This window comes from Anolis carolinensis, chromosome 2, assembly GCF_035594765.1.
Source record: "Anolis carolinensis isolate JA03-04 chromosome 2, rAnoCar3.1.pri, whole genome shotgun sequence".
In the NCBI taxonomy this organism is placed as follows: domain Eukaryota; kingdom Metazoa; phylum Chordata; class Lepidosauria; order Squamata; family Dactyloidae; genus Anolis; species Anolis carolinensis.
This window is the reverse complement of record NC_085842.1, coordinates 269,613,727-269,638,623: the sequence shown is the minus strand read 5'-3', so window position 1 is coordinate 269,638,623 and position 24,897 is coordinate 269,613,727. Positions and strand designations below refer to the sequence as shown.

At 37.7% G+C, this 24,897-nt stretch overlaps 1 protein-coding gene across 5 annotated transcripts in view; it reads right to left on the bottom strand.

Annotated features, from left to right (window-relative positions):
• pja2 (praja ring finger ubiquitin ligase 2) overlaps window positions 1-24,897 on the bottom strand; it is a 64,681-nt gene that overhangs the window by 22,570 nt on the left and 17,214 nt on the right. For 3 of the 5 annotated variants that reach the window (XM_008114000.3, XM_003222993.4, XM_008114001.3), the window contains 5 exons: window positions 24,523-24,723; window positions 18,296-19,343; window positions 14,349-14,534; window positions 8,159-8,344; window positions 7,308-7,419 (listed from right to left, as the gene is read on the bottom strand). In XM_008114000.3, coding sequence (XP_008112207.2) covers window positions 7,308-7,419; window positions 8,159-8,344; window positions 14,349-14,534; window positions 18,296-19,343; window positions 24,523-24,723 — 1,733 coding nt within the window. Of the gene's footprint in view, window positions 1-7,307; window positions 7,420-8,158; window positions 8,345-14,348; window positions 14,535-18,295; window positions 19,344-20,247; window positions 20,419-24,448; window positions 24,724-24,897 lie in introns of those variants that run through there. The other 2 variants (XM_008114004.3, XM_062972205.1) reach the window with 2 other exon arrangements.

Genomic DNA, 24,897 nt, shown 5'->3' with positions numbered 1-24,897 from the left:
ATTATGAATAGTCCTCACTCTTTAAAACAAGTACACTTCAAGAAATTACAGCCCTTGACCTCATTTAAAAGAAGGTTCTGAACCCTAAGAAATTAGCTTATCCTTATCCGATATTACAGATGACTGAGGAGCACTTGGCCTATTTTAAATTCACGTTTTGTTCAGATATCAAAGTTCTTTCATTGTCCGTAGACTTTGGACACAGCAATGTACAATCTATTTATTTACGGACTCTCAGTAAAAGCACAAAAATATTTAGCAACTTATTTACTATCGAACATCTCAATTTACCACTAAGGTGAAAAAAGGGATGAATGGTATGGGATTGCTGGTGAAAGCTCACATTCTAGACAAAGCTATTGAGGATTTCTGCAATGAGCGAATGTTGTTTATTTGAATATTGAGCATCACTGATCCCAGGGGTTCACGGCTGGTCTCAACAGAATGAAAAACAAGCTTTAAAAATCTTGTTAAAATCCACCCATCCTCTGTTAGCTAAACCACATCTCAGAAAGCCAGTCTATTCAGAAAGCTCTTACGTTTCAAACTGTTTTCAAGCTTTGGCAAATGTAGCTGACATGGATACTTCTCAATCCTATTTCAATGTCTTTCTATACAGTTCCTAGTTTCCATTTTAATACTTTTCTTTGTCGTTTACATCTTACTACTCAATTACTTGATAACAAATATAAAGTTATGAAATGTTTGAGGCATCTAAGAAATCTTCTTCAGCTTTATTTATTGAGGATCATGACTCAATTCCATCTTGACAGAGCATAAAGCTCTGTGAGTGGCACTGGATCATACACCCAGTCAGCTTAGTATAAGGTAAGGAATGTTGGGAGCTGCCATTCAACAATATTTGTGGAGCGGCCTTTTGTTCACACCTGCTATAAGGAGATTCCAAAGGGAGCTGTAATTGACATAAATAGAAAAAATGTCAAGAAAGGTGCCTTGATGAAAAGAATGTAGGCCAAGCACCACTGAGAAAAATGACATGCTAATGCTATACAAATTACTGCTTCAAGAACCATTCAAGACTTGTGAGATAATTCTTTAGCTCACCATATATCTAAGACATGAGCCCATAATGGAAGGAATTCAAAACAAGTATGTTTGCAATTGTTACAAACGCGAGCTGAAGCATTCTAATCTGAAGTAGAATTGGGTTTAAATTTAGGAGACATTTTCAGTCACTCTAGCGCAGTAAAGAACTTATCTAGACTACAGGGTGTTTCAAACTGATGGATCCAATTTCAAAGCAGTATATTTCATGATCGGTTCCCATCTTTTTTCAAACACCCTATGTTAAAAATAACAGCACAATTTGATGTTCTGTGATTATTCCAAATGTTCAATGGCAATTTAGAGAACTCTAAATTGGAATCTAAATTACAGTTCATCAAATGTTTTGTGGATGCAACAAAGCATACTTATTTTTAAAACATTTGGAAAACAGCATGCTCCATAAATGAGGCATTTAGCTAAATTAATCTAGACTGAAATATAAATTTTAGCAAAGAACAAATGATAGAATGATTATACAGACAAGACGAGTAGATGTCAAATTTTGATGCTGTGTACAAAGGGCTACATCCAACTTTTGGAAGCTTTCTTCCTCTTCCCAGGTTTTTTATGTTTCTGTTACCTCCATGGTTTCTTGATCTCCAAAGGGGCTTGAACTGCAGAGATGGCACTGATCCCTCCCAGTTCCATCAAAATCTACCACTGGATTCAGTATTATCTCTGTATGTTTTGATGGGAAATGGATAGAGGAGGATTCATAATGCTACCCATCCTTTCCAAAGTAATTAAATCCTATCCCTCGTCCTCCAATAAAGGAGGCAGGTGTTTGTGTGTTGGCATGGTGCTGGGTCTCCTAGACACCCTGAACGTGATGATGAAAGAACATTCTTACCATTCTTTCTAGGTTCAATGCCCAGCATAAGATGAGGGAACCTGGCATTTTCCAGGATTCAGAATAGAGTGTACTTCTTGCCAAAAAGTACTTGCCAGAGATGATTTAAATTTTCTTTTAGGCTGACTTAAAACAAGGACTAGAAAACAAAGTACTCTGGTGCTGCAATACTGCTGAAACTGGACAAATGTGGACTTGATCGGTTGACTTGAATGAGAGACTACTTGTAATCCTATGACATATCCTGATTTTAACTAAAAATTATAAATTCATTCCCATGCTATGTAGATAAATGAACTAAAATTATTTTGAAATAATTATATAGTAATAACTTAATATTAAGTAATGCTAGCAACACGTAAGTTTTTAATAGAAATATTGCCTATATTTTACATTAAAAGATAATGCAGCATTCTTAACACTGATAGTTCACGTGTTGGACAGAAGAATCCAGAGAACCAAGGGAAAATGTAAACATGATAAAATAGTAAAAGACTGCCAAATCAGTTATTTGAACTTTATACTTACAAAGAGATTTGCCAGGGAACAGCAGACCAGAAATAATTGGTCAGCCTTGAAATATTTACCTTCCCTTTGCTTATTTCTTTTTAAAGAGCATTTAAATCTTCTAATACTGTTAGCAGCAATCATTGCAATGAAAAGCATTAGTTGAGCTATTTAGTTGAGGCATCTTAACTAAAGGGACAATCCTGCATCTGAAAACCTGTTTCTACAGGCAAATTGTAAAACTATTCCAGCTCATGGTTTAAAAACAATGATTCTGTAATTAAAACTCAGTGGTCTTAGGATGATGCTCTAACAATATCAATGATTCCAAAAGCTGGACATTGCTTTACTGCTGTTGCAGGAATAGCATTTACAAACAGCACTCCACAGTCACAGATTCTGCATCCATGGAGTCAATCATCCATGGTTTGGATATTTTTTAAAAAACAAAACAAAAAGCATACCTTGATTTTGTCATTTGATATAAAAGAAACAATTTCACTATGCCATTGCATAGAAGAGAATTGTATCATCATCAACAACAACATTATTTATACCCTGCTTTTTCTCTCCACAAAGGAGACTCAAAGCAGCTTACATTAAAAGTGTTTCAATACAATTTCAAATCCAAAAATATACAAACAATAAAACAGAATTAAACATCAATGGTATAAATTGAACATTAAGAATGAAAATCCTTAAAACCATGTAAGCTCCTACTATGTAGAAATCATGCAGAAAATGGTGAAAACAACATTTGATTAACATTCACTTTACTAACCAATATTGCTTACTTTCCTGAAAGAATCAAAACCAAGAATCAAAAGATAGAAGAATCAAGGAGTAACACCTACAGCCACATGCTGCTTCAAATAATGTACCTAACAATTGCTCAAACCACCAATAATAACACAGCTACTCAAAGTGGTGGTGCATGGACTGGTATCTATGAACTCTCAGCTGATGGTCCTTTGAGAAATTCTAAAATTTATAGAGAAGAAACAAACAATTGTAGCCAATGGGCTCAAACATGCTACTGGTCCCATTATATTGAATTTTAAAAAGTTACTGGTTCTTCATATAAAACTTAAAAAGTACACACAGGCAGTCTCAAAGTTACAAATGACTCATAGTTACAAACCGGGGTAATGCAACAAGAAGTGACAAAAATCTGCCCCTAGGAAAGAAAATTCACTCCTGGAAGAGTTATCATGGAGAAAAGATGTTCACCAATCCTTGTTTCCATAAGAAGCCTTTTTTTCAAAATCAAACTATCATAAGGACAGAAAATGAGGTGAAATCTTCCGAACAGGGGCCCAGACAGCAAATGAAACACCACAGGGATGTTAACCCTTCCCTATGCCATCCAAAACATATATTTTTGGCTGGAGTTACACTTAAAAAATGTATCTGTTCCGGCTTACATACAAATTCAACTTAAAACAAACTTACAGAACCTATCTTGTTCGTTACTTGGGGGCTGGCTTTACTACTTTTAAACAATCATTGAGGGTAACACAATTGTTTGGAGTGCAATACTATAGGGGGAAAAAACAAACAAGAGATAGCTTTTTCCTACTGCCACTACTTTACTGATAAGTTTTCTTTCCTCCCAAAAATGTTACATTTTTTCTGGTCTCTCCAAAACCTGACAAAATCTCATACCTAATTCCATTTTCTGTGAAGGAGATCATTTTTAATGCAGCTTTATATGAAAAAGAAGTTGTAGGATGATAACCTCTCCAAAAATCACCTGTCATTCCCTAATTAATACCTAGCTCACAGGACCCATCTGTTCTGGCTTCATTGTTTATCAAATTCTCCTTTTTAAAAAACTTCTCGTCCTGTAGGCAATGTAGCAATATCCTGAAAGGTACAAAGCAGGAAAGCTTCCCATATCCAGTGTCATGCAAATAACCAGTGGGCTCCACCTTTCTTTATGCAGAACTCGTGGACAAAAAAGTCCACTTGCCTTATGAGAAAAAAGAGGAAGTCTTATTCCTTGGCTATGATGTCAAAACCTATAATAATAAAAGCTGTTATCATTTCATCTATATCTCTCATTTTGCAATGTCAATCGCCTTCTCCTGCCATTTACTTCTGAAGCGTATAATGTGTTAATCAGCACTTAGGGACAGCTGAGTCATGTATGAAATTCAGCATTTTACTGTCTTGCCATCGACCCTTCTCCTACTTCAATTACCCCTTTACTTCAGGCATGGGCAAACTTTGGCCCTCTGGTAGGCTCTTATGAATTGTGGGAGTTGAAGTCCAAAACACCAGGAGGGCCGAAGTTTGTCCATGCCTGCCTTACTTGAAATATGCCTACTTATTTCAATTTTTAACATTCACCTCTTATAAGATATTAAATACTGTTTATAAGCAGAGTAAAACAATACATGGTAATAAATAAAACAACCAATTATATAAATATAAATATTTAAAAGACCAAAAGTAAGATCAATTTTAAATAATTTACAAACTCTTTTCAGTGCTCATTTAAAGAAAGCAGTAATGAAGCCACACAAAATTCCCTTAGGGGTTTGTTCAGTTCTTTAATCCTATAAATCAGTGTTTCTCAAACTCTGCTCTTCCAGGTATTTTGGACTTCAGCTCCCAGAAATCCCAGCCAGCTTACCAGCTGTTAGGAACTGTGGGAGCCAACGCCCAAAACATCTGGAGGAGCAGTTTGAGAAACTCTGCTATAAAGTATTGTCAAAGACCCACCCAAAATACAGGCAATCCCCAAGTTACAAACATTAGACGTACAAATGACTCACAGTTAAGAACAAGGGTAAGACAACAGGAAGTGAGAGATATCTAGGAAGGGAAATTCACTCCTGGAAGAGTTATTATCATTGGGAAAAGTTGTCTCCATTGAAGCTTTATCACCAATCCTTGTTTCCACAACAAACTAAATTTTTCAAAACCCAATTATCACAGAGTCAGAAGGTGAGATGAAATCCTTTGAACAGGGTCACAGATAGCAAAATGAAAACCATGGGGGTGTTAACCTTTCCCTATGGTATCTAAAGCTTAAAAAGATACATTTTTGGCTGGAGATACACTTAAAAATGCACCTATTCCAACTTACAAACAAATTCAACTTAAGAACAAACCAGTAATTTGGAGACTGCCTGTATATCTGGTTGGTTTATCCATAATATAATAATTATTCTATATCTGAAAAGCTGAACCAAGGCTCAGTAGTCAAACAAAATTTCCATGCAATTTTATATGGAGCAAAACACTTCTTGAGATATTGTGGATTCAAACTGTTGGGGATTAACAATTAAAAGCAGCATGGGAAGTCTGTAGGTGACAGGTGAGCTTTTACAATATAGTAGGAGAATTGTCGTGTTACTGTGTAAGCTTTTCTACAGTGATTGAAGTGTTTGTATGATATTATAATTAGAATCATAGAATCATAGAATCATAGAATAGTAGAGTTGGAAGAGACCACATGGGCCATCTAGTCCAACCCCCTGCTAAGAAGCAGGAAATCGCATTCAAAGCACCCCCGACAGATGGCCATCCAGCCTCTGCTTAAAAGCCTCCAAGGAAGGAGCCTCCACCACGGCCCCGGGGAGAGAGTTCCACTGTCGAACAGCTCTCACAGTGAGGAAGTTCTTCCTGATGTTCAGGTGGAATCTCCTTTCCTGTACTTTGAAGCCATTGTTCCGTGTCCTAGTCTGCAGGGCAGCAGAAAACAAGCTTGCTCCCTCTTCCCTATGACTTCCCTTCACGTATTTGTACATGGCTATCATGTCTCCTCTCAGCCTTCTCTTCTGCAGGCTAAACATGCCCAGCTCTTTAAGCCGCTCCTCATAGGGCTTGTTCTCCAGACCCTTAATCATTTTAGTCGCCCTCCTCTGGACGCTTTCCAGCTTGTCAACATCTCCCTTCAACTGCGGTGCCCAAAATTGGACACAGTATTCCAGGTGTGGTCTGACCAAGGCAGAATAGAGGGGGAGCATAACTTCCCTGGATCTAGACGCTATTCCCCTATTGATGCAGGCCAGAATCCCATTGGCTTTTTTAGCAGCCGCATCACATTGTTGGCTCATGTTTAACTTGTTGTCCATGAGGACTCCAAGGTCTTTTATTATGTTACACAAGGATTATTCTTCTCATAGCAGTTATTCAGCAGAACAAGCGCAGCTGGTGGGGATGAGGGAGAGGGCTTTCTCCGTGGTGGCACCCTGGCTCTGGAACTCGCTCCCCAGGGAGATTAGGCAAGCCCCCACCCTGTTAGCTTTTAGTAAAAGTTTAAAAACCTGGCTTTTCCAGCATGCTTTTGGAGAATGAATTTTGATCCTCATGATAGATCCTGTACCAGTGACCACTACTTTATCTGATGCACTTTATTCCATCAGTTGGAAATAGCTCCAGAGTCCACCCCATTCCAAGTCTCTTATTGATTATAGCACTTTAGACATCTACCTCATCCCCTGTGTTTACAACACTCACTCTGCGCACTTTGGCAGAGTGAAGTCGTTTTTATGACTTTTGCTCTGGTTTATGTTTAAACTATGTTTAACTATACTATGGTCACCATTTTAATTTTAACTATGTTAATGTGTATAATTTTGTACTTTTATTTTGATGTGTTTTATTCTGTTTATTGTAATTACCCAGGCTTGGCCCCATGTAAGCCACCCCAAGATGGAGGCGGGGTACAAAATAAAGTTATTATTTATTATAAGACAATAGAACAGCCTGCCAATAACACACACATATTCCCATTTTCTATATAACTACTAATGGGAAATGCTAAAATGTTTCATCTACAATGAAATTTAAGGATGGTCTTGTATACATGGACTTTAACAGCATTTTTCCTTCAGTTTATCTAATTTCAAAACAAAATGTATTGAATTACCTCCATGGCCTGTGCCAAACGTTCTTCCAAAGCCATATATGTAAGGAATTGTGGATCGACATAGGAAATGGCTTGAGCAACACCCAAACCATCACCAAATTCATCAAGCAGCCTAGGAGGAAAAAAATAGTATTCAGTTAATCATCTACAACTGGAGTTATGACCAAATTGAGAGAAAAAGGAAGAGGGAGAGAGAGAGATCCTGTTCTTAATAAGGGACACATACAGAGAATGTGCCAGGAAATACAATTAAGTCGTGTTACTCTGCACATCCTAGAATGCACCTCTCAAAATTAATCTAAGCCATTATGTTCTAAATATGGTATCACAAATAGCCAAACTTGCTCTTCCTTAAATCAATGGACACTGAAATTTGGTAGGACAATTCTTCTTCCTGTGGGATAAGTGAGCTTCCAAAATAAACTTTCAATAGGAATATTGAGACTTTTTTCAAAGAACATACTTTTAAGATTTATGATTTATTGCTCACAGGGAGAAATTCCATCCATAAAATTATGCAGAAAATAAACAAAACATTAGGGGAAAAGACTTGGCTATCTCGAAAAGACCCAACTGCTACATCTGTAGTTACAAGATTGTTAACAGATGCATTCTAATTAGTACACAAAAGGGGGGGCAGAATAGTACAACTACCAGAAAGAAAGAAAAGAACCTCTCACTGACCCCAGTTTGGTTCAATTCTTAATTCAGTTTCCAGATATTTTTGCACCAGTGTAGAAATCACTGGTGGTATAATTTACTGTTCAAATAAGACACAGGCTACATTACTCAGATCAGCACTGGCAAGCAATATAGTGTTGGAGTATCAAGATCAAGAAGAGCCTACTTACCTCCATTCCACATCTAAGTCTTCGCTTACACTGGAGTCATCTTCTAGGTTGTTGTTTCCATCCAACATGAAAAAACCAGGATGCACAAAATGGCTCACTTGATCAGTTTCTTCATCACTGCTACTTTCTATTTCTTCATGATATTGCAACCAAGGAATTTCACCATCTTCTAGAGCAGTCGGTCCCCTTTATACAATAAGAAAAAAAATACTAAACGACAGTAAAACTACAGATACATAATTGTACATGGTTGCTTTTCACTTGTTATATCCATGAACTAAAACTAGGTGGTTGTTTTTCATATACAGAAATCATTATACAGAAACAGCTAAAAGAAATCTATTAATCCAGAACATTTTAAAAGATATGCTCAAATATATACACTTTGATTTTTTTAAAGACACAATGCCATCATAAACTGCTCTACTCTGGAGAACTTGACATGGAGCTAATGGCCTCCTTGATGGCCCATATTGCAAAAGAGGCTGAATAGTCATTTTTCTGGAATATAAAAGCTGCATTCAGCACTGTAGATCCTGCATTGACCTACGGTCAGGACTACATGCCCTCCAAAGTTTCTTGCAAGTGGAAGAGATTTGACATTTTGAGTCCCTGATAATCTAGATAGAATGATGACATAACCCTATCACTGCTCTACTATTGATTGTGCACTTCTACTTTTCTGCATTACTGTGAAGGAAAATGGTCAACAATTACCTGTTATTTGCAGTGCATTGAAAGGCTGATAGGATCATAGCTCTTTGTTTTTGTGTTATCTGCCTATGGTCTCATTTTGTTTCAAAACAAAGAAATACTTTCAGTGCACACACTATCTGGGTATTTGTCTTGTCCATAAAAGGGAGATTTAAATAGCTTTCTCACTGTAAAAGGCCTAAACAAAGCAGAACAAACCTGCAAGTTAGATTAACCCTGGCTCAATTAGGTGCAGCTGGAATTTACCATATTTACTCAAATCTAATGCTCACTTTTTTTACATAGCCCAAAGTGACGTGTGCATTAGATTCAATGACACTTTAGAATTGCATGCATACCCCCGGCCATGCCCCTATGTCAGGCCAAGACTGGTGAACTCATCAGCTTCAGTCTGATGAAGGGGCACAGCTTCCCAAATGGCTTCATTCATGAGGCTTTCAAAACCTCCCCATTGTTTCTGAAGGCATTGTGAGTGAGGACTTAGTTAGGAAGCTGTCACCCATCTGTCAGCCTCGGCCTGATGGAGGGACATAGTTTCCTCTTGCCTTTCGGTCGTTCTGAGATGGGTAGCAGCATGACTGACAGGCAAGGGGAAAATGCACATTATATTTGACAACGAATCTCTTTTTGCAAGGTACATCCTAAAAATTGAGGATTACACTTCAGTAAATGCAGGTATTTTGCTTACCAATTACCAAGGCTGGTGTCATTATACAAAAGACAACAATGTCAAATGATTTGTATAACTATGAGACCAGGAATAGAGCATTCATGTAATTAGCTGCTCTTCAAAATCAGCACCATCCATCAAGACTATAAAATTTCTCATGTCTGTATCTACATCTATCTATCTTGGTAAGAATCATTCTTTATAATAGATTGGGGCCGGGCTGTGGCGCAGCTGTTGAGCAGCTGCCTTAAATCACTCTGACCATGAGGTCATGAGTTCGAGGCCAGCCTGTGGCGGGGTGAGCACCCGTCAATTAAAAATAAAAAATAGCCCCTGCTCGTTGCTGACCTAGCAACCCGAAAGATAGTTGCATCTATCAAGTAGGAGATAAGGTACCACTTATATAGTGGGGAGGCAAGATTAACTAATTTACGACCTGGAATGAGGAAGTGCCGTCAGTGTGGATGATGAAGCAGCTGCTCCCCCCTGTGGCCAGAATCGAACATCCCCTCAGAAGAAGGTTAACTTGCCTCTGCGTGTGTCTCTCAGTCTCTGTTTGATGTGTTTATGGGCATTGAATGTTTGCCCTATGTGTGTTATAATGTGATCCGCCCTGAGTCCCCTTCGGGGTGAGAAGGGCGGAATATAAATACTGTAAATAAATAAATAAATAAATTATAATATAAAACTCTGATGGGAAGGAAGGTCATTAGAATGCAAGTGAAACATTTTCCGTTTCAGCTTCTTCATTGTGTAGGTGGACAGAATTAGTATTTTTAACCAGCTTTTGCTTTCAATTAACAAAAAGCTATGTTTTAGAATTTTGATTGTGCCTTTCCTGCATGGCAGGGGGTTGGACTTGATGGCCTATGTGGTCTTTTCCAACTCTCTGATTCTAAGAATCACACATTATCCCAGGCTCCCTGGTTATTTGCAATAAGTCATTCTTATGGCTTGAATATTTCCAAAATAACAGATATGATTTAATTTATAAGATCACTAGCTTTGCCCGGCCACGCGTTGCTGTGGCTTATGGGAATCCTTTGTTGGCCAGGTGGAATAGCAGTGAATAGCCTTGCAGTCTCAAAGCCTGGCCGTTTTCTGGAGTAGCTAGAGCTTTTTGTTGTATGAACATAGAGGCATGGATGAGGGGTGTGCTGCCAAGTTTAGTGTTTCTGGGATGTGTAGTTTTGTTGTTTTGTCCTAGGCCGAAATTTCATTACCCTTTTATATATATAGATTATGATTTCCACTAATAAATATGAGTACAGGCAGCCCTCAAGTTACAGAGAAAATAGGTTCTGTAGGTTTGTTTTTAAGTCAGAACAGGTCCATTTATTAAGTGTAACTCCAGCCAAATATGTATGTGTGTGTGTGTGTGTGTGTGTGTGTGTGTGTGTGTGTGTGTGTGTGTTTTGGAAAGCATAGGGAAGGATTAATACCCGTGGCAACTCTTTTACTGTCTGAATGTCTGTTCAGAAGATTTCACCCCACTTTCTGTCCCTGTGATAATTGGATTTTGAAAAATTTGGCTTGTTGTGGAAACAAAGATGGGTTATAAAGTTTCAGTTGAGAAAACTTTTCCCCATGATAATTTTTCACAAGTGAATTTCCCTTCCAAGGGGTAGATTTTTCTCACTTCCTATTGTCTTACCCCCGTTCTTAACTATGAATTGTTTGTAATTCAGATATTTATAACTTGGAGACTGTCTGTACTGTGTAAATAGTTCATGCAGCAGAACAACAAACTGTTGACACTCTAAGAAAAATTTGATAATTTCGTCAGAGCATTAATATCCTGAATTAAATATCCTGAATATAAACAAGGAATGAAGTCTGATATGAAATAAAGCTATTAAACAAATATTTACTATATAAAAATTGTTTGCTAATCGGTATAACTGATATTTGAAATATTTTTAAAAGCCAGTAATGGGGTGATAAGTAGCTTCATTATGAGAACAAAAGCAGTTTGAGGTTTCCACACCTCAGGCTTTGCTATATTTTACGTGATAAATTTGCAAACCTTTCTGTGAAAATTACATGAACAGTAACATTCTTCATAATTTTCCTAACATTCCCATTATGGTCAAAGTTCCATTCAAGTAGACAATGGCCAGTGAAAATATAAGACAGTCACTTTGGCATTTATACATTTTACATTGTTTTACAATGCAGCATTTTGGAATTTAAATTTGAGAGTATTTTTTTTAACTTTCTTAGTAAAATATGTAAAACAAAAAAACCCACACAGAACAAAAAGTAGGTTAACTGTGAACCAGTTTTCCCCTACAAAGGTTAATAACTTGCTTGTGCCTTCAAGCTATGCTTCCACAGTGAAATCTCTGTATTAAAAACGACATTTCTGTTTTGATCATCATTGGGTTTAATCTCTTTCGGAACAGGCAAACGTAAGGAGTCAAGATAAGATACTGACTTAAAAGCTAGTTTGCTAAATTAGTGGAAAGAGGCACATTAATGTTTACTGCATCTCACTGGATGTATCAATGTTATTTATCAGCACTATAACTGCCCTTATTGCCTGCAGCTCCTAAAGTTCTAATCTTGCCAGCACACCTTGAGGTTGGATGAGAAATATCACAGGAACATTCAAGTCAGAAAGCTCAGTCGCAGCTAATTTATGGAAAGGATCAAGAGCCAGTCTGCAGATTGTGAACACAATGTAGTACAGCCGTATTGATACTGTACTACTTCAAGAATGCAAATGGAATAAATGTGCATCTGAATCCTCCTCCCTGCATTAAACAGAAGATTGCTATTGTCTCGGTGCACTTTTTTTGCTAAGGGCTCTCATGCTTTAAAAATGAGTTGCTTGCTTGTTATCTTGGCATTTGCAATAATACCCAAATAACAAAACAAGCAAAATGCCAAGTGCTTTATTATCAGAAAAGTTGACTGCTCTGACAGTACTGTATAAAGTCAATTGCAACCTGAAGTAGGCTCTGTATTTTTGGACAGTATATGTATAGCCAAAATCCTTTGTGCAGTCTCACAACACTATGAAGTGGTTACAAGATCATGCACTGTCACAAGGGTGGCAAGAGAGACTAATCAGGTTCATGTAATGAATACTCTAGGGACAAACTGGAGTGTGAAAGTCAGACCTACTGTGATGCCTCATGGGCCTTGTAGTCCTGCTCCTAGTGCCATCGTGGCAGATGAAGACGAAAACATGGGGTTTTTGCCGGTTCAACAAGAACCGGAGTCCTTTCACCTGCCGGATGTTGATGTTTGTCCCCAAGAATTCAGTAAAACAGACCTTGGACATTCCTCGCCTCCGTTCCCTAGAAAAGAATCCTACTGTGCTGACAGGGGAGTCAGGGAACAAACTCGCAGGAGTTTACGGATTGCTGCCAAACAACAGGCTGATTAGACCTGCTTCCCTTGGGAAATTCTAAGGAGTCTTGCATCTGGACAAAGTTGGGTTTCGCTTCCCGTTCTCTAGGGAAAGAGATTGTTGGCGGGAAAACGAGACCCCAATATAGGTGCCTGACGCGGGAGAATCTTTGCGGAGTCAACAGAGCAGCTTCAGGAGTAAGATCGTGTGTGGACTTCGTAACCCCAGTTCCTTGTTTCCCGGATTAAGAAATCAAGACTTGCCTCGCTTGCTTTTAACCACGGACCTTGTTCCAAGAATCACTGTTTGCCTTGTATCCTGCCTTGTATCCAGCCTTGTTTCCAGCCTTGTTGTCAAGCTACCTAGGACTCCTGAGACTCAGACATTTCCCCACACTATTGCTTGACAACAGTGTGTGTTTCGGTATTGGATAAAGAACTTTAAACTCTAATATCATTTATTGGACAATACATTTTTGGACTATATTTGACCTCATTTGAAAGGTCTGCTTCTGAACTATATTCTTCACTTGTTTTTATTGTTTTTATATATTTCCTTAATAAAGATATTAGATAGAGATTGGCCTCCGTGTATGGTTCTTGGTGCCCTGCTGCCAGGGGTCTGACACCTACCTTCTTGAACTGAAGTACTAAACTAAAGCTGGATCTGCCAATCACACACAACTAGCCCTCAGCAGTGTGTGTCAACACAAGAAGCAGCCCTCATTACATAGAAGTAAAACTTGACAGAAATTATATATAGTTGATCTGTATTCAATTGGCTTGACTGCAGAAATGAACCAGACCAATATGAGTGGTGTTGCAGATGCTCATAAGAATGCCTTATAATGCATTCAAACAACCAGTATTGTCAACTGACTGGAGAAGTCAGTTCGGAGAACTATTTATTCTAACCCTAACTCAGTATTCCAGGTGATACCCTATTGTTTCCTATGTCCATATATTGAAGAACTATTAAACTATTTCATCCTTGAAGTGAGCAGTAAGAGATATATCAGAGAACCCTAAAGCTAAAAACAATGATAATGGAAATTATGCCATCTCAAAAACCTGAAGAAAGGTAGGTAAGTTGTCAAAACACAGCTCTGTCTCAGAGCCAGGCTAACTCTAGTGTTCACTACCTCAGTCAAGACAACACAAGGATGGGGAAAGAAGTGTAATCCAATATCTGGAGGAGCAATGGATGCTTACCCATGTTCTACAGGGAATTATTTCATGTTATATACAGAGGCCCATTTCAAAATGGTATTTCCAAAATATAAGTATAAATGGCATTAACTAAAGAAATTTTATCATCAATGACCATATATGATACAGGAATTTCTAAAGCAGTGCTTGACAGTCACGAAAGTATATGTACAGCAGCTACCATATCTAATCCTGTATCATTCACTTTACCAATTATTTGACTGAAATAGGAAGACATACCCAGCTTGGAAACCAAAGTCATTATGTTCCTCTTCCACACCACTGCTGTCACTCTGCACTTCAGGTTCTGGTTCCTCTTTTCCTGGAAGGGTCTCCCAACTTTCATCACTGGAGGACTGCTCTTTGACAGTCACAGCAAAATAGCACGGCAGAGATGCAGACCATTCACCATCACTGCATTCAGAGCTGTAATTTAAGACAATCCACTGTATTTAAAATGGTGGTATATTTTAATCAAAATCAGAAGTATGGTTGTGAACAACCATGCAACAATTTTAAAGTTCACTGCCTAAAAATGGAAATATTAAAACTATTATTTAATTTTCCTATTAGAATCAATAGAATTCGAACACACTCATATGTGTCTATAATGTTTACTATTTCTTCCCACTGTAGAACACATAGCCTGCCCCATTACACATGAACAACTTTCCCCATTAGAGGAGAAACAATCTAGCAATATCTCTCCATTAAAGGGCAAACTGTAAGCTTCTGGTTCCCTTTTACTGAATATTTTATCTTTCTCTTTCATTCTATCGAAGAAATGTTTTTCCAACAACATATTGTGCTTTTCACATCTATATATATAAAAGGATAAAAAAAATCAGCCTAGGACAAAACAACAAAACTACACATCACAGAAACACTAAACTTGGCAACACAACCCCTCATCCATGCCTCTACATTCATAGAATAAAAAGAAAAGAAAAATAAAGTCCTAATTAGAGGGAAAGGAATAATTGTTTTTATCCAATTGCTGCCAGTTAGAAGGCTAAGCTCCACCCACTTGGTCTCCTAGCAACCCACTCAGCCCAGGGGACAGGCAGAGTTAGGCCTCACTTAGGCCTATTCCACACTGCCTATAAGATACAGATTATCTGATTTGAACTGGATTATATGGCAGTCTAGACTCAAGGCCCTTCCACACAACTATATAACCCATTTATAATGGACTTAATGTCAGGGGAAAACTTTACCCTTTACCTTAACTACTACCAATTCCTCAGTACTTTATTTCCCATGCCACCACACTTCGCCACAGCAACGCGTGGCTGGGCACAGCTAGTACTTACTAAAGGACTTTGTCTTGGCTATTCAGATTTTGCTAACTTTCAAGCTAGTCTACTATAGTACAGTTTATCTGAGGCTGCCTTTGAAAAAAGCTTTGAAGTTTCATTGTTCTGAAGTATGTTACTCAGACTTTGGCATGATTAGAATTTCCACTCCCTAGTTGCTTCCAAACACAATTCAAATGGCTGCTTTGGCCTTTAAAGAGCTGAAGTTTATGGGGAGGTTACTCAAACATTAAGATCAGTCTCTGTTCTCATTGCCATCCCATGATGGAAATGACCAAATGAAACTGGTGCCATTCCTTGGGAATATTCTCACTGTCCAATTCTGTCAAGCTCTCTCTTTGAATATAATTTTTTTGGAAAGCAAATAATACCTTTATTTTAGCAAGCTTTCCATCAGTAACTTTGGATTTTACTGCTGTGCAATTATACTGTGATTCATACCTTATTGCTTAATAGTTATTTGCATAAAATTTATTATTTAAAAGTATTATTCATTACAAACAATTAGCAGTTCTGGATAGAAATACATTCAGTATTTTAATGTTTTAATTGCTGGTCAATTCTTACATCTGTGGCGACAACACTGTGTGAAAATTTCCAATATTATTTCCCAAATAAAAAACCTGACCCATTAAATCAAAGAAAGTAATTCTCTACAACCAGTACATTATACTAAATGCTCTTTGACATTTACTCAGAAGCTGGGGGAAAATAAACAAATAATAACTTCATTCTTATATCCCACCACCAAGCTGTTTGGAAGGTACCATCTTAAAGAGAAGGCTTAACCACTGGATATTAGAGGAGGGTTTTGAACCTGACAAAGAAAATGTGAAAATTCCCTTTACCCTTATATTCATGACTGTTTTGTTCAAAAGAATTTAAACTAAGAACTATATGTTGCATCCTAATGGGGTTTCTGGCACTCTATTGTATTCCGCTGTCTCAACAGCACAGAAGATAAATATGATGAAATACTTCCATCTGTTCTTTATTCCCACTTGCAATGTAGCACACGTTTGTAACATTAAAGTAGTTCAATTACAACAAAATTCAGAGGAATGAACACACAGGGAACTGGGAGTCTGAGAGAACAAACATCAAGTCTAGTAGTTGTTGAATACAATTTCTGCTCACAAAAAAGCAGCATTAGGACTTAAAAGAATTTCAGAATGACCTTCTTCTGTATTATCATCCTATTATTCACTATCTATTCCAATTACTGATTAATTTACAAACAGGGTGTCTTTATACAATTCCAGCACTATTTAATTACATTTTAAGTCAACCTCCCCCTCTTAATTACACTGCACAGCAACACCCTGTTAACACTGACAAAATGAATTAACAGTTAAGTTGGCATACTGCCAAATTAAAGTACAATTTTGGATTTTCTATTATTATTTCTTCTTTTGGGGTATTTGAACAAATTGGCTTTGTATCTGAAAGTGGAATGAACTCAGCAGAAACAACATTTATGGTTATAATGAATGCATGCATGCACTGATGTATATATTTTAAAAACACACAGAAGCATCCAAGACCAGGTTGCATGTTTGTTCGAGAGAAAGCCTTTTTGTATCGTAACATTAGAATGTTATGGAGTACTATTATTATGTCCCTTCAAGATGTTTCTGACTTATGGAGATCCTGTAATGAACCTACAGTGGGGTTTTCTTGGAAAAATTTATTCAGAAGGAGTTTCTCTTTTGTCTTCCTCTGAGGCTGAGAGAGTATAATCTTGCCCAACCACTGAGTTCTATGTCTGGGCTGGGATTCAAATCCTGGTCTCCAGAGCTGCACTCCAGTACTGGAACCATTTTACTACACTGCCTCTCTGTAGTCTTCTAGGTGGTATATTTGAGCTGTTGGATATCTTTTGAGGTTTTTTAGTATTTTAATAATAATAAGAATTTTAACAATATGTTAATAGGTACCCCTATTATTAAAGCATTGTGATATCCAACAAATACCAAACCACCCTTAAAACTTTAGCAACATCAATTCATAGGTTGAACCCAAAAAGCTGCAACTTGCCTTAGATCAACCACAGTTTTAACAAACATCTACAATTCATAAATTCATTAAATGCCTTGATAAAATTTGTGCAATTCCAGTAACTACATTAACACTGTCATGTTAAAACAGTATAATACAGGTATGGGAAAACTAAGGCCTGTGGGCCAGACACGACCCTCTGGGTGCTTATGTTCCTCTCATTTCCCCCCATCCCCTGGGCATAAGGATGTGGGGGAGCCCTCTGGGATGTTCTCAGCCACCATGTGCCTTCCTTGGGCCCTCCTTCCGGCATCAGGATGGGGCGAGCAGCCTCGTCCTGATGCCGGGAGCACAGCTCAAGGGAGGCAGTAGGCAGCAGCTGAGGGGGCTTCAAAGCCTCCTTGACCCCTGGTTGCCTCACCTTTCTCCCAGCATCAGGACGAGTAAAGGCCTTGACCTGATGCAGGAGAAGCACAAGAGAAGCAATAAATGTATTTTTCTTCATACCGAATAGAAACTGCATCAAGTAGGGATACATCTACACTGCAGAATTAATGAGAGCTTGACACTACTTTAACTGTCATGACTCAATGTTATGGAGTCCTAGGACCCCTAGTTTGGTGAGTTACTCGCACTCATTGATAGAGAAAGGCCTTGTAAAAACTACAACTTCCACGATTGCTTAGCATTGAGCAATGGCAGCTAAAGTGGGGTCAAATAGCCTTAATTCTGCACTGTGTATCAAGGACCTACACCAAAATTTGGAAAAGGTAATTTTTACCTTCTCTTTATATATTCAAATATTGTCATCAATTTTATCCACACATATTATTTGCTAGTTATTCAGTGCAAATAACTGAAATTAAATCTCACCTGTCTTCATCTTTGTTGGAGCTAGATAGATTTCTGCCACAATCTTCAAATTCATCCCAGAAAGCATTGTCATCTACTTTACTTTGATCTTGAAGAGTTATACTGTGTTTTCTTAATTCACTTTTTATTTTCTTTTGAGATTCTTCATAGTCTCTTGGATCAAAAAACATACTAGAATGGCTTTTTTCTTTGCTGTGCTTCAAGACACATTCTGCACTACGCTGGTGGACATCCATAGACTCACTCCATCTTTTACTGCTATTTTTTTCTTCCTCTTCACTTGTAAGAGACTGTTTTCTGTCCAATTGACTTACAGGATTTTGTTTTCTAATTTTGGGTCTAACAACCAGTTCAGATGAATTCCCTTGGTCAGTCTTTGTACTGGTGGTACTCAATGTATTGCAAACTGATACTTGTGTCCTAATTGTAGGATCTGCTGCACTTTTTTGCTGTTCCAAGTCACAAGCAGTAATGAAGTTACTTTTTACAAGTGAATCTTCTTCATTAGATTTCACAAGTGCCGTATTTTGGTGAACAGTATCTGATTCTACAATAGAATGTCTCTTAAAAGGCACTGGTCTTAAGTCTTCAAAACTTTTACTTGAAACATTATGACTGAAATTGTTCAGGTGCGAGTGCATATCACAAAACGAGTCTACTTCCTTCTCCAACTCAGAAAGCATGTTATCCAATGTCTCTTGAAATATTCCGGCTTCTTCTTTAGCTACTGAAAGATCATTTTGGTCATTCTCTTCCTCTCCATCACTGCTATCCGGCTCATAAGAGTCAATGTTTACAAAAGAAATGCCATTTTGGCCATTAAGGTTATTGTGCTCTCCAGAAGCATACTCTGTGCAGTCATTAGAATTCACATTCTTACACGCCGTTTGGTTGTTTCCCAAACTGCAGTGTGCTGGAGAAAATGTCGGAGTACCTGCATCCATTGCTTGGCTTGGTTCGGCTTGATTAACAGGATCTTCTGATCCAACATTTGCTAACAATGGAACATCTGCCAAAGCAGAACATACCTGGACCAGTGGACTGGAACCTTTATATAGAAGTGTAAAAAAAAATATGTTGGAACAATCAGACTAATCATAAAATTATGTATCAACAAATACTAATAGCAAAACTGGAATTTGTTAATGGTCAACCCATCTGTGGCTACACTTCATTTAAACATTTTCAAAGAGTTCACAGCAAATATCAGAATTTTAATGAAGATTTGAAGAATGTTCATTGCCAGAACTGAAATGTGTAGGAAATATAGAACAAATGTTTAGAAATACTGTGTGCTGGAATAATAAAAAAAGCAATTGTTTCTAGAAGTACCTTGCAGGTCTACTTGAACATTGCTCTAGCACTTGAGACACAACACTGATGTAGCTATCACTATGTGCTGAATACTTGTATAAGAACACACACACAATATTTGATTTGGCAATATGATTATATAAAGGTTCTGAGGGCCCCTCGACACAGCTATATACTGTAACCCAGAATGTCAAGGCAGAAAATCCCACAATATCTGCTTTGAACTGGGTTATCTGAGCCCACACTGCCATATATTCCAGTTCAAGGCAGAAAATGTGGCACTTTATTTAGCTGTGTGGAAGGGGCCTAAGTCAGCATGCAGTATTCAAATAGTCAGAAGTATTATTTAGCTACCTCATCTGGTTAGTTAAAGGAAACATTTATTTTTATATTAGGGTTTTTTTTTCAGAAAAAGAATTCAATATTTTTCATTAATAGCTATATTCAATATTAAGCAAAATCACATAATAAATTATATGCATGTTCGAGGCAATGCATCCTTCAGTACACAAGCCACTAAGGCAAGATGTGTTTCTCTCACCATATAGTTTTGGAATTTCCTACCTCAGTTAAGCTCCCGTTTTTATTTTCAGAAAGAATTATGAATGGGAAGCATGATTGATGCACTGGGCACTTACCATGAAGATTCATTCTAGAATGAAGTAAAGGAGTTATCCACTAATGGGTTAAATGCCATTTCCAATTCCTGAAGTAGGAAGAGCTGTAATATTACTCAGGCTCCATTCTAGTTCTTCCATAGCCAGGACAGAAAGACAAGACCAAATCCAGGAAAAATATACCTATTTCAACTATAGAGGACAAGTGAGAAAGACTGAATAAATAACACCACAGGGTTGGTGTAGTTGTCTCCTCCGCCACTGTCTTGAATAAGCATTTAAATACCCAATGCATCATTCTCAGTTAACAGGAAGGAACCATCTATTAATGGGATCTACCAGAGCCAGAAAAAAAAGAATTAGGAGGAACCCGTATGGTGGTTAATTTCTAGTTTAAGACATCTGTTGAAGAACCTGTTTTCCAAATGCTGCTTCAGTTGAGTGTATTGTAAAGAAATATGGAATTTCCAAGGTTGCAGTTCTGAAAATTTCAGACAGACAATGGTAGAGAAGGCTGCTGAGGTGGTTTTAATTCTAATAGAATGAGTAGTAACTTGAAAGGAATTCGGCATGCTAGCAGCATCATAAGCTACAAAAATGTTTGCTTTCAACCATCGTATCAGGGACTGGTGGAATTCGTGAAGTGCGGGAAGAACACAAAGGGCTATTATTCTAAGATAGATGTTTAATGCCCAATACATGTGCAGCTTATGGCCATTTCTGCAGAATGAGAAGGGTAAGAATAAAGAATAAGTCTATGTGGAACACTGAACTGAACTTATGGACAAAGGTAAGGACTATTCTGAGTCACAGTGTATCTTGAAGAGAGTGGGGAAGGAAATACTTTTTAGAAAAAAAAATAAAGATTCTAGGAAAGAAACCTGTGAACTGCTGGAAACCTGGGAAATCAAATGTGTACTCCCCAAGAAACACTTCCCATGAAGGTGATTTTAAGGTGAACCTGCCCTAATTTCAGAAGCACTGAGATCCATCATTTATCTTTTCAGCATATTGAACATTTGGGCAGCATCTAATTCTGCTTAGAAGAATTCATTAAATTACTTTAAACCTGGCAGTTGTAATCCATCTCTTACATATGGTAAAGGTTCTCCATATGGCCTCATGGAGATGCATCAAGAGCTGTGTCAACTACCCAAGATGAATACCCTTTCTTTAGGTAGATATCATTCATCTGGTAGTTAAATAATGAAAGCTTGGATCGGGATGAAACATCAGCACTTGTGATGACATCACTTTCCTTAGCTAAGTGATTAATTTCTGAGAACCAAAGTCTGTGGGGTCTAGTGAAGGTCTAGTAAAGAGCTACTAGGATTTACAAGAATTCTCTTGTTGGTTCTTGAGCAGGATCCAGAATATAACAGAGGAGGTATATTGTAATTCAGGAAGCCAGGGAATTGAGACCCTATGCAGCAGGGAAGAGAAAAGAGACAAAAGAATACCATAGCTTTTGATCTTCGGAGAGATTATGTGATCCATCTCCATATGATACTATCTGGGAGAAGACAGTCTGATCTAGATATTTCCCAAGTATTCCAAAGTTTTGCAGAGGAAAACCAGTTATGCCCAGTTATCAAAATTCTTTCAATGTGTTGGATCTAACAGGCTACAGGCAGTCCCCAAGTTACGAACAAGATAGGTTCAGTAGATTTGTTTTTAAGTTGAATTTGTATGTAAGTCAGAACAGATATTTTTGAAACTGTATCTGCAGGCAAATATTTATATAATTTTAGTTTGGGATAGCATAGGGAAGGGTCAACTCTCCTATAACATTTACTTTGCTGTCTGTGCCTCCATTCAGAAAATTTCATCTCACTTTCTGTCCCTATAATTGGATTTTGAAAAATGTGGCCTGTTATGGAAACAAGGATTAGTGATAAAACTTCAGTAAAGACACCTTTCCCCCATCATAACTCTTTCAGGAGTGGATTTCCCTTCCCAGGGGTAGATTTCTCTCACTTCCTGTTGTCTCACCCATTCTTAACTAGGAGTTATTTGTAACTTGGGGACTGCGTATTTCTTTACCCACCAGAGGTGTTAAATTGCCTCTTGCCGAAGTAGCCTGAATCTCAAGACTCCCTTAGTTTATCCCACCATACTGTCTGTATACATTACTACATAACTGCTCTAAAACAGAAGTTGGAAGGGCCAAACTGATGTCAGAGTTCCAACCAATTTATCCAGTTCTGTGCCTTCAGGGTTGACCAGGTGCCTGGGCTTATCTGCCCGTGACTATGCTTTTCCGATCTTAAAGACATGCAATGGTCACAAACAGGAACTTTTAGAGAAATGCCTTTCATTGGGTTACTTGAGTTCAGTCACCACAATGAGAAAAAGTGGCAACAAATTAAGATGCCTCCAGGATGGTATGTCATTTTGAAGGAATAACAGCATCCACTAAAGAATATAGAAGTAAAATCAAATGAGAAGACTCAGAGTAAAGAAGAGCAAAACTGTTTGATCTGAGCACAGAAAACTCTGGGGGAGATCAGCTTGTTTAAACATATGACTCCATGGCCGGAGCAGTAATGGAGCTTAATTCATTAGTAGATAGTCCTGTTCTGCAATCTAAGAGCTCTATTTCTTTAACATCTCTTGAAGATACTCTCATTTTTTGTTTCAATAGCTAACTATTTTATTTCTTTACTATGACATTGATTTTATATGTTGTGAGCTATTAAGATATCCTTTGATTAAAAGACTTGATTTATATGCATTAAATACACAAGACTCAGTACTTCCAGCCATAATGACACATACAGTAGAGTCTCACTTATCCAGCACTCGCTTATCCAATGTTCTAGATTATCCAACGCATTTTTGTAGTCAATGTTTTCAATACATCATGATATTTTGGGCCCTACCTATCTCCGTGATCGCATCTCCTCCTATGAGCCAGTGCGGACTTTGAGATCTTCCGGGGAGGCTCTTCTCGCGCTCCCACCACCGTCTCAAGTGCGGCTGGTGGGGACGAGGGAACAAGCCTTCTCGGCAGTGGCCCCCCGGCTCTGGAATGCACTGCCAAAAGAGATCAGGCAATCCCCTACATTATCCAATTTCCGTAAGGAACTGAGGACCTGGTGGTGTCGGCAGGTTTTTGAGTAATTACATTGGACTACTGCCGATTTCTGGACCTGAATATATTGCACAAGATTTCCCTAGCCTAAAATGATACATTTTAATATATTGGTTTTATGGTTCCCGTACCCTTGATCTGGTCATGTAAGTGTGATTTATTGTTATAATTGTATTATTTTAATTTGGTTAATAATGTGTATTATGTTGTTATGTAATGTTTGTGTTTGCTTTTATGACTGTCAACCGCCCTGAGTCCCATCCGGGAGATAGGGCGGTATATAAATAAAGTTTTATTATTATTATTATTTTGGTGCTAAATTCGTAAATGCAGTAATTACTACATAGCATTAATGCGTATTGAACTACTTTTTCTGTCAAATTTGTTGTATAACATGATGTTTTGGTGCTTAAATTGTAAAATTATAACCTAATTTGATGTTTAATAGATTTTTCCTTAATCCCTCCTTATTATCCAACATATTCGCTTATCCAACATTCTGCCAGCCCGTTTATGTTGGATAAGTGAGACTCTACTGTATTATAATCGTGTGACGTATGCATTTTACCTGGGAATAATTTGATTTTTAAAAGCTACTTTTTGCTTATATCTTTCATAACACTTAAAAATAAGCTCAGAAAAATACACATATAAACACTGACTCAGATGTCTTCAGAACAGATCAAGGGCATGATGGTGATGATTCTGAAAGGTGACTAAACAGAGGCTACTGGACATAATAACTGAAGCAATGCTTGAAATAGCAATGAACAGAAGGCTATTAACAGCAGGCCAACAATACTAAGCAGGGTAGACAAATGCCTAAAGCTGTGGGCTATGGACACATGCAATATGTTCTCAATGCCTTCTACTGTGTGAATGCATAAGAAAACAAACAATCCATTAATGGCCTACTTCTGTGATCAACCACCATGCATAGCACTATATTTTTACTTTAAAAGTGAAACAAGTAAACCTAGGACTAAGTTTTGGATCACAGCTTATGAATTACAATTTATACCAATTAGGATTCATATGTCCTTCCAGATATTTTTCAAAAGGCAAAAAATGCAATCAATATTATGTGAATTTCACAACTTCCCATCCTTCTGTGCCGTTCAGTTGTACCTGCTCATTCTTATTTTTTTTTCAAATGAGTTTCCTAAAGATAAGAGTTCAATTTGTAAGTATGTGACACGCACACAAAGAATTTTCTTTTTGAACGTCATCCAGTTCTAATCCTTCACATTCGCTGCTGTGTTGGTTTGAGTTTCTCTCTTGATTTGCCAGAGATGGTCTAAAACTAACATAGGCATGCCTTCTTCCATATCTTCTGCCTGTAATAGTCTGATATCCTCCTGCTGGCTTTGGCCATGTGGGCTTTCCAGCTTCCTGACCCATTGCTATAAGGGAGAAAGAGAAAAAAATGAATTCTAAATATATTTTAAAAAAACAAATGGAAATATATTTTAAAATGTAATTTAGGCATTATGGTGGATTATGGTATAAAACAATGTCCATGAAGAAAAACAAAATGTTTATTCTCGTCATACTAATAATATTGATATGAACCTTTA